The sequence below is a fragment of the Symphodus melops genome (genome assembly GCF_947650265.1).
Source record: "Symphodus melops genome assembly, chromosome: 15".
NCBI lineage: Eukaryota > Metazoa > Chordata > Actinopteri > Labriformes > Labridae > Symphodus > Symphodus melops.
The window spans coordinates 1914180-1924922 of record NC_136705.1 but is presented as its reverse complement, the minus strand read 5'-3'; the positions used below and the strand labels follow the sequence as shown (position 1 = coordinate 1924922).

The window sequence follows — 10743 nt, the reverse complement described above, 5'->3', positions numbered from 1 at the left end:
GGCTTCATAAAGACTTTATTAGAGTGGAACAGGTAAAGGTGAGTCCTGGGAGAGCCAGGAGCCTCTGACAGGGTTACGACTGAGCGATTCAATCCTGTTAAGGTGCACGGCGTGCCAGGCTGGTACGCTCGCCACGCTGCAGTCTGCCCCTCGGATTTACAGCTCAGCCTCGTTTAAAACAATCCCTCTGTCTCACTCGACGACGGGGACAATTCAAAGACCTTCAGAGAAGAAAGCGTAAAGTCTACGCTCACTGTTCATGCAGAGTGACTCTTCTAATCATCTGCGGCTTTACTCTGCAGAAATATAATGAAAACAGCAGCCAGCATGGACACATGTGTGCATATATGTCAGGGAAAGTATTTATAGCTGCAGAGCTTATGTAAGCCTCTTCACAAATCACCGGAGACGTTTCCCCTCACAAAGACCCCGATGAATGGGCTCCACTGTACAAAGATAAAAAAAAGAAAAAAAAGAAATGAAAAGGATGTTGAGGAAAGCCGGCACCTTTTCTTCATCAGAACCACCATCTTTGCTAAAATCTGTTTGAAAAAGAGACAATGAGAAGACGTCATAAACTGTCTCTGTGTTGAAATAACGTTTCATTCAAAGGTCCATGTGGAGCCTCTGATGAGCCTGAGACTGGATCACGTCCTTTAACTAAAGCAGCCACCCCGGCACATCGATTTCTACTGATGAGAGATCTGATGAAAAAAACAACCGAGACCCTCAGCGTCGCCTAAACTTAGAAAAGGTGCTCTCGTGTTTCTCTCGATGCTCTCAGGCCTCCGGAGACTTGGCTTACAGTGGAAATGAAAAGCCCAGGTTCGAAGTTAACCCTTTGTGTGATTCTTCCAAAAGTGAAGAAATATCGCAGAATATCGATCTGTGATTTCACACAGCATTGTGGATGCAGAGAAACAGCAGGAGCTTCACGTGCACACACACTCACACACACACACACACACACACACAGCGCTGTGCCCATCTCGCCTCTGTAACGCCACGGACACGGACCCGGGGGAATTGAGGGATGTTCCTTCTGTGCAAAGTGGACGAGACGTCCACAAAGATAAATGAAGGCTATAAGAAACATCAGCAGAACTGACTCCGCCTTCTTCCTCACTGTGATAAAAAAAATGATGATCAAACTCCTCGGAAGCATGAATGCATTACAAACAATAGGTGCATTACTCTGTGTGTGTGTGTGTGTGTGTGTGTGTGTGTGTGTGTGTGTGTGTGTGTGTGTGTGGGGGTGTTTTCTGACTCCTCCTCCTTCTATTCCCCTGGTTTAATCTGTCATCATGACTAATGTGCTGAATGGATCCGAGCTCAGGTTACTCCACACTTTTTAATGCAGACGTTGCTTTTCTCTGAATCCATGAAGAAAACATCGAAAGATGAGACTCATCAACCAGAGGAACGCCAGAGCTGTCGTCACATGACGCACTAAAGCTTCAACCTATAAAAAAGCACCGAGACTCAGACGGTGGACAAAGAGGAAGACGGTGTGTTTGATGCAGAGACGATGACGTGCTCTGAACTGGCTCGATTATTCTTAAAGACGGCCGACGTTAGAATCTCTAACTTCCGATTTCCTCCACATACTCTGCGCTCGGCGCCGTCCGTCAGCGCCGTTTGCTGCCACCCCGCTCTGCTCCGTTGAAATACGTCGCCAGTCTTCTTCTCAACAGGGCACGCATCAAGCCAGACAGAAGAGATGGAGACGGACAGGAAGTCAGAAAAGGAAAAAGAGCGTCAGGTCAATTTTCAAAATAAAACATGAAATACAGACGGCTAGTGCTAACTGAGCACGTCCACACAGCGAGGACTACACACACTTCAAAACCCTTTATCGATTACAAAGTCTGCGTGATGTCAGGTGTTCATCCTTTTCTCAGGAAATTAACCAGCAAAGACGAGATTCGCTTTAAAGAGCGACATCGTAAGTCAGATAAAAGTTCCTGCTGTCTGTTTAAAAAGAGACCATGCTAGTGCTTGTTTTTAAATGTCATGTGCTCCCATTCATACTGGCCTCAGTGTGTGTGTGTGTGTGTGTGTGTGTGTGTGTGTGTGTGTGTGTGTGTGTGTGTGTGTGTGTGTGTGTGTGTGTTGCTGGAACACACAGCTCAGGAAATGCCTGAATGGGAGAGGTGGGAAATAAGAAGAACAGAACAAGAGAGAAACACGAGTTGGGAGCCATTGTCCCCACTGTGCTTATTTTGACAGGATCCTCCCTGTGTCAGAGGACGCTGTCCCTGCCTCGCTCGCTGGATCAGGAAGTTGGACGTGTTCATGAGAAGAGACCCCCGTATCCACCCACACAAGAATTTGGCCTTTCCCACATTCAGAGGTCCATGCAGGGGGAAACAAACCTTTCTTCCCTTTTGGGAGGAATTCAACATTCAGCACATAGCCGGTCACTGTGGAGCTCCGGGAGGGGGGGGGGGCACCGTGTCAATGCAACCCCAGCCCCTCCCTCACAACAGAACAGGTTGTTGGTTAAAACCAGATTACAGACTGGGTCGGCGGTCTGGTTTTCGGGCTCTTGTGGTGAGGAATGTGCAAACAGGGAAACGTCAGTAGATCATTTCTGAGCGAGCGACCTGTCAAAGTAAGAAAAGGAGGGGCGTCGATAAACGCGTCACGCCGGTGCCGGAGACCGAGCAGCTGTTTGACTCTGACGTCACGGTAACGGAGCTGCCTGAAGTGTCTGCTGCAGCACAAACCAGGCTTGTAAACATGACGCAGACGGACACAGAGTGCTGTGTCACCCCTCCTGAAGGGCGCCTGAGACGGCCGGCGGGCCGCGCTCATGATTGCTGAAGGAAGCGGAGGATTAAGCCGACAGTGTCTGTGTGTGCAGCATCAGATTACTCGCTCTTCTTTTCCTGTTATGAAATCAGATTACTGCGGCCCCCCGCCAGGAGAAACAATATCCAGCCCTGAGATGGTCGAGGGGAAAGTAAGCTTGTATTATGGTGCAGACGGGCCTCCTCTGTTTCTATCCCGATTAAAAGGTTTCATCTTCGGTTGAAAATGAACATGCAGAGTGAGACAATGAATAAAAGAGATTAAGGACAGGGAGGATTCTGGAGATTGCACGCAAGCAACTCAAACTTCAGCGAGTAATAAATGGCTGCGTGCAAACACGCCAGCATGAGGGACATGTCAAGACTCCGAGCTGACGCGCTCGTCTCCACTGACCCCGAACAAAGACGCGGCTCCAGCTCAGGTCGCACTCTGTTTGTCTTCGTCTTCTTTGTTTGCACACACACACACACACACACACACACAGCTCAACACACACACACACAGCTCAACACACACACACACAACACAAGAATTAGGACAGAAGACAGAAAGGCTGCGATGACAGGCCTTAAAAAAACGACCCTGACGGAGATAAGACCCTGTCCCCGCCCCTCACGGGGGCCGAGGTCGTCCTGGGACTCGCAGGAGGCTCTGCTCCGAGGAGATAAAGGCAGGAGATATCTCCACCTCTCTTTTAACACGCACAACTATCTGGAGTGTCTGAACATGTCGAGCCAAAAAAACATCTCCATGTCCAGAAAACACTTCTTGTTTATTGGCTCAAATAAAACAAAACCGCCACATTTTAGAAACTTTTGCAAAACCGCCATCATGTCAGCGAAGGTTAAAGGAAAAGATCTTCCAAGTGAAGTTTTCCCTGCACGTGTCAGCAGATAAACACGGCTCCATGCTGAACTCTGCATCGGTGCCATTCCTGCAAATACCTCAACGCTCGCTCAACCGATGCCCGCCCGCACAAAGACACCGACCGCACAGCAGCTCGTCTTTCCTGTGACGTCGTTCCCAATCTAGAACTGCATGCAAGGTGTCTTCTTCTATTTAACGCACATGAACACTTCAGAGGAGTTTATTGGTTCAGCTCAGCCGTGTCAGATATCGAGCTAACCTTGGATTTAATAGTCAAAACTGCTCCACGTTAGTCAAAATAACCTAAAAGAAACTCAGCCAGCTCATCAGCACAGAACGACACTAACTGGTCCATTAACTTTCAAGGTAAGCGTTGTTCTTTAATGAACTTGGACCGGATGGGATAAACTCTTCAGACACTTTTTTTTTGTAAACTTCAGAAGACGGTCGACAAATGAATCAACAATCTGAAGTGGTTTTTTTTACAGGTGCAAACTTTTGTGGCAGAAAAATGGGGAAAAAAAGCACAAGTTGACGACAAACACGTTGTGATCTGGCAGACATTGGGTTAACTCTTCCTGCACCAGAGGGGGAGAAGCACATGTGCAGAGGCTTCATGTTCTCTGGTCAAGAGATACTCAACTAATGAAAGGCAAAGAAAGTTGGAGAATCTAAAAAGTAAAGTTTTAATTGGCTTTTTGCCTCAGGTGAGTCACGAGCAGAAAGAACCCACATCCCAGAGTGGAGCGGGACCCCGAGAGGAGAAAGCAGATTTTCAACAGGGAATAAAAATACTTGAAGAACGGCTGCAAGCCTGGGAGGATCACTTTTTAAAAGCAACGTCTCATTAATGAAGAACAGCAGAGGGGGGGGGGGGGGGGTCAGTCATAGCCAGTAAAACGGCCCGTAGCGAAGAGCGCCGCGCTCTCGTGTGAAACTGAGACACTTATCTGGACAGCCACATTCGCTGAAGGCGAGTGGAGGAGCAAACAGCTGCACCCAAAATGGCCCTGCCCCTGAAAGAATGCCAAAGCACAGTTTCCCCCCCCCCCCCCAAAAAAAAGGGCCGGGCTGCATGCAAGACCTTTAACAACAGGCTAACATGAGGGGTGTTAACACACGGGGGGGGGGGGGGGACGACATCATGAAGTGAGAAAACTCATTAGAAGCAGATATTGGAACTCGTGCACAGATGAAGATCGACACACAGTGCAGTCTGTGTCGAACAAAGCCGCATCAACCTTTACTCTATGCGTCATAAATAATCCACCTGCATCTCCATCTTTCATTCTGCACCGTGTAAGAGAAACGGAGCAACGTCTGGAGGCAGAGAAGACATGGGAAATCTATGCATCATAAATGTGGCATCGTGTAAAAGCACAGACGTGGTTCCTACTTTCTCCTTCAGCCGCCATAACGGACGCAGTTTATCAAACGCACGCTAACACACCTATGTCCGAACACGCCAGCTGCAGCGGTTTTACCATCGTGTGCAGCGGGAGCCCTTTCATTACAGCCAAACATCTCTGATCTTATAGTTTTTGTCTGGGAGCGTGCGACGAGATTAAGGTCAGGAAAGCTTTTTGACCTTTCCGGAGCGGCAACACAAAACTGGAATCATGCTTCGAGAAATAGAACAAGAACACAAAAAGAGGGGCAGTGCACAGGATGCAGAGCGCGGGAGCAATTCTCCGACAAACAGAGCGTCAGTTATCAATGTTTCCCATAATGCTCTGATTCCATTGGCACATGCAGACTCATGCAGGCTTAAAGAGGCAGCAGGCAAACACACACACACACACACACACACACACACTGAGTGTGGAGGAAAGCCTCCCCTCGCGAGCCCACTTCTCTCACATAGAGTGGAGCAGATCTAGGTCAAAGCTGATTAATGTGCCCACAGCTCCCGAGAGGCTTCTGGTCAGGTGGCAGCAGCAGCGCCTGCTCCCTGCCGATGAATACTAACGCTCAGTGTTACTGAACAGTGCTGCGAAACACAGCGAGCAACAAGAAGGAGGAGGAGGAGGAGACGCAGACGGCTGTGAGAACATCTGCACACAGAGACAATCAGAACAGTCCACGGTCTCACTGTGTCAACACTGCCAGTCTTTGTGTTTGTAAGCGTGAGTCCGTGTTTCACCACACGCGGCTATCAGAATAAAAAAACACAACATGACCTACAAAAAACACGACATCGACACTGATCTGTGTTTAATCTATTTATGGGGCTCCGGACCGTCACATAGCATGGAGCACAAAACGGTTGCACAACTCGTGGCTGGATCACAACAAATGTTCCTCAAAGAGAGGCGAGGGCGTCCACTTGTTTACGACCACGAGTGGCTCAAAACCAGCGGTTCTCAACTGGTGGGCCGGGACCCTAAAGTGGGCCGCGGAGCTGTTCACTAATCTTCCCTTCAGTCTGAATGAGACTCATCCTTGACGTAAAGCAGAATTCATCATTTCATAAGATCCTGCAACGACCAATCTAGAATAACAAACAGCTTGAAAATAATTTAGAATGATAGTAATTATTATGAAATAAAATGCATAATTCTTGTCCTTTCTGAATACTACATCGATGTCTCATCACGTCAGACGTTCAACTCGGGTTACAGCAGCAGAATATCAAACCTTGATATGATTCTGGTAATAATTTAGACAACATGTAAACCTGCTTTAATACCACGACAACAAAAACAGGAATTCAGAAGACCAATATTTGGTCTTTTTTTTTTAATTTAATGATCAAAAACTGCAGGTTGACTCCTGCACACTGCCTGGATTAAACAAATACATCGGCAACTTTCTGCCAGCGAGTTTTTGGTGGATTCAGTCCTCTCATGCAAACCCGTCTTGTCACTTTTCATTTGTTTCTATTGTTCATAAATTGAGCAGATTATGTGTTCTTGTTTTGTTTTGTTTAAAGAACAGTTTGAACCAGATCATGTTGACACTCTTTATGAGGCACAAGGGAGACTAGAAGCAAAGTTATCCAACATCCACTGTAACCTGCAGCATCCTCACTGACCTGTATACACCTGTAATATGCAGCTCGACACTTTACACAGTCTTTTCCTCCATTACATCCAAACCTGCAGTCAAATATTTTATTTATAACTTCACACAGCTTTACAGGCTGTCATTTTGTACCATGTACAGAGAGGAGGTGCAGCTCTCACTCTGTTTATGCACAACAACAGTTGGATGAAATCTTGCATACAAATCAAACCCGGACCCTGGAGGCTCGACTGTTGAGGTCCTGAATGCTAACCCTCCCTGAACTCTGTATTTATAGACTGTTTGGTGACACGCATTCCGTCAAACACCCCCACCACACTAATAATAAAAATGTTTAAAAAGCATAAAGGTTGAAGAATGAGAGCACAGAGAGCAGAGGATGAACAGACACTTCAGTTAGCTAAACTTTTTTTTTTTTAATAAAGGCTGCCAGTTATCAGAACGGTGGGTTAATAAAACACAATTTAACAATTTGAAAGCGAGACTAAGACGTGCATGTGAATTAAACAGTTTTTAATTTATCATTTTGTCAAACTGAATATGACGAATAAACAAAGTGTGGAGAGTTAAGACCTTATAACGCGAAACATGAGAGGAACTGGATGCTAACCGCTAGCTGTTAGCTGTTAGCATTAGCCACCTAGCATTCGGCTCTGTTTTGAAATGTGTGTCAGACCGTCAACCGGGGCGTCGGTTCCCCCCGGTTTGTTTTCATCAAATCCCAGTGTGTGGTGTTCGTGTTACCTGGGCACGCAGCTTGGGGATGATCGGTCTATCTCCCAGGTCGCAAAGAGGTTCATGGGCACGGGCATGCTGCCGGAGCCCAGCCCCACAGCCCCGGCCATCCCTCCGGTCGGGAGGGTTGTCGGTACCGGTCCTCCGCCGCCGCTGCTCGGGTTCAGGAAAGCGGCCCGGACACCTCCTCTCTCTACAGCCGCCGCCATCATCACCTCCTCCGCCGGGAAGCAGCACTAGCTGAGTGTGGGACGAACTCCTGCTCCTGACTCCCTGCTCCTCCTCCTGCTGCTGCTCCAGCTCCTGCTGACTCCCTGCTCCTCCTCCTCCTGCTGACTCCTGCTCCTTGCTTACTCCTGCTCCTCCTGCTGCTGCTCCAGCTCCTGCTGACTCCCCTGCTCCTCTCTACACTGAGGCTACTCCTCCTCGCGCTGACCGGAGATGCTGCTCGGCGGGGCGGGGCGTGAGTCCGCCGCTAGAGGGCAGCACATCTCTGCTTAAAGGAGACATTGTAAAAAAAAAACCTTTGTACAGGGTTTTTGAACATTTATCTGGGTAACCTGAGTGACTATGTACCCACAACATGTGAAATAAATCCACAAAGTTCTTTGTTTGTGGTCTGCATAACTCTTAACGCTCCGTTTGTGACATCACAAGTTGGAATCTGGGAAGAAAATCTCCTCCCCTCCCCTGGTATCTCCGCCCATGGACTCCACCTCCTGCTTAGAGCAACATTTTTGCACAGGTCTGCCATTTTTATTCACGCTACAGAGGAGTAAAGTCTACTGGGAAAACTCAGGGGGCGGGGCTTATTGCATTTAAAGAGACACACACACCAAAACGGAGCATTCAGAGAGCGCCTTGTCTCAGTCTTGGAGCACTCTGGTCTCGGGATGTCTCCTCTTGGTTAGTGCAGTCTTCTTGATTACAACACCACGTGTCTTTGGGCAAGACACTTAACCCCAAGTTACGCTCGCTTCTTTGTCGGTGGCTTGTGACTGTGTACGCATTTACACAGCACCCTCTACCATCAGTGTTTGAATGTGGAGGTGTGACCAGCGCTGTTACGACATTATTGTAATAACCACACCGAAGGGAACGCTTGAACATATCCTAAACTTGTTGCTGTCCTCAGAGGGTAGGGCCGGCTGGGTATTAAATCCACATTTTTCAATGTCAGTCATCAGTGTGTGGTGAAATCCAAACACCTGGTAGCGGTGTGTCTGACGTACTTCTCAGTTCATAGGTGCTGGAAAACACTGACTGTACCGGCTGTGATGAAGCATGCGAGTAAGTCTGACTTGACGTGACTTGTTTAGGAGGGTTGGGTAACGTGTGTGACAGGTGGCCTCTTCAAACTGACTACGAGAAGGAAAAGAAACTTCCTGGTTTAGTTGAATCTGACTGTGTTTTAATCATTAAAATAAACTAAAACATAACTTTAACAAACAACCTTGTATTCTTTTATTCTTACTCGTGCATGCAATGAGCAGCGCTTTATGTGTCAAATAAGTAGAGGTCATGCAAACAGGGTTTCTCGCCGTGGCTGATTTGTGACCCCTGACCCTGCTCAGCTTTCAAAATTAAAACAGAAACTACACAAAAACAGGGCATCTATGCAAACACAGACATTTTAATGCAACACAAGTAAGAGACTAAAATAAGGACAGGCAGTTAAATAAGAAGAAGCACAATCAGCGCTCACCATCGACCACAGTGGCCTGATCTCCATATTTTGACTTCTGATGGTAAAAAGTGGCCTCCTGCACCTTGTTGGGGGGGGGGGGGGTGTTTGGGGGGTTTTAAGCCTTTAAGTGGATAGGACAGTGGATAAAGTTAGACATCAGGGGGAGAAAGAGAGAGAGAGAGAGATATGAGGTGCTGCAGGACTTGGACTTGGACTTGGACTTGAACCCGAGCCGTCTGCTTTGAGGACGATACCCTCCGTACATCGGGCCATCAGCGCTCTATCTTCAAGTATTTGAAAAATGATGTCATGCTTTAGTTTCCGTGCCAAGAATAAAACGTGTTAGATTTCTGTCTTAGATTGATAATGGCGACAAGTTGTATCTGCGTCCATTTTACAGACTCGATCCCGGACTCTTGATGTTGTTCTTACTCTCTGTTGTCACTTTGGATAAAAGCTTCTGCTACATGAATAGTAAAATTGATTGTGTGTATTATGCATCTCCTCGTTAACCTCACCACTGCACTCTTTATGACTCCGTGGGTTGGACATCATTAACAATTTGTAGAAAACAGTTCTGCTATATTTTTTAATTTATGAAGCTATAAATTCCAAAACTTCCAGATGACCTTTGTGACCTTTATTTTAGTTCTTGTGGTTGCCAGTCGGGATCCTCTCGTTTGTTTGCTGTTCATGGTTCTGTACGCTGACACATCGCACCTCGGGCTTTGAATAATGTTCAAAAAGAGCTCAAATTCTGATCTCACTCAACACATTTAGAAATATTTTTGATTTCCCCATGTTGTGTTTGTGATTGTGTTTGGTTACTCCCTCGGTCTTGTCTCTGTTGGACAAGAGATTTCTCACCTCCAAGGATTCTCGGGGTAAAATAAATGAATACTATCTGCAGTGACTCTCAGTTCTCTCTGGTATTTATCATGTTCAGCAACTTCTACTGTCTCAAAATATACACAGTGATTTATGACAAAGTTGTGGAGTGCATCGCCACCTTGTGTTTTAAAACATAACTACAATTACAATAATTGCAGGGCAGTTGAAGCTTACCTGCACGTTGTTTTTCCCTCCACTAGGGGGCACACTGAGTGCATGTTTGGCGTGACAAACAGGGCTGCCAATGAACAACCTTATGTTTTAACACAGACAAAAGGCTCTGATACAGATGAATGAAAGAGAACACCCTCCTCCTCCTCCTCCTCGTCCTCCCCAACAGACCTTTTCAAGAGCTCTTATTTAAACAGCCAAAGTTGTTATTAAAAACATCTTTCTGGATTTTAAAGGAAAAAACCTCCCCCGCCCTCTCGCGTGATGTTTACCTCCTCTAAGTGCTCCAATCAGAGCAGTCATACATTTATGGGTGTCATGTCGGGCTCCTGAAAACAATAATCTATATATTTCAAATGTTTCTTAGGTTTAGGTGCTGTGACCTCAAAGGAACAATCTCCCTCTTTGTTTTAAGTCTGGTGGGAGGAACAACCAGCAGACCCTGATCAGGAGCCCTCAGGGTCCTGCTGGTGGATGGACACGGACATGAGGAAAGGTGTGCCATGAGACCACAGGTGTATTGTGAAAGGCGTACGCAGGTATTAGGAGCAGAT

At 46.9% G+C, this 10743-nt stretch overlaps 1 protein-coding gene across 1 annotated transcript in view; it reads right to left on the bottom strand.

The window, feature by feature from the left end:
* The window catches only part of LOC306835650 (phosphofurin acidic cluster sorting protein 2), a gene marked incomplete at its 5' end in the record, with an annotated part of 29252 nt that extends 21603 nt beyond the window's left edge, over positions 1-7649 (bottom strand). Inside the window, 2 exons of the mRNA XM_079362316.1 lie at positions 5663-5735; positions 7450-7649. Coding sequence (XP_079218442.1) covers positions 5663-5735; positions 7450-7649 — 273 coding nt within the window. The remainder of the gene's footprint in view (positions 1-5662; positions 5736-7449) is intronic.
* Positions 7650-10743: the final 3094 nt, after the last annotated feature.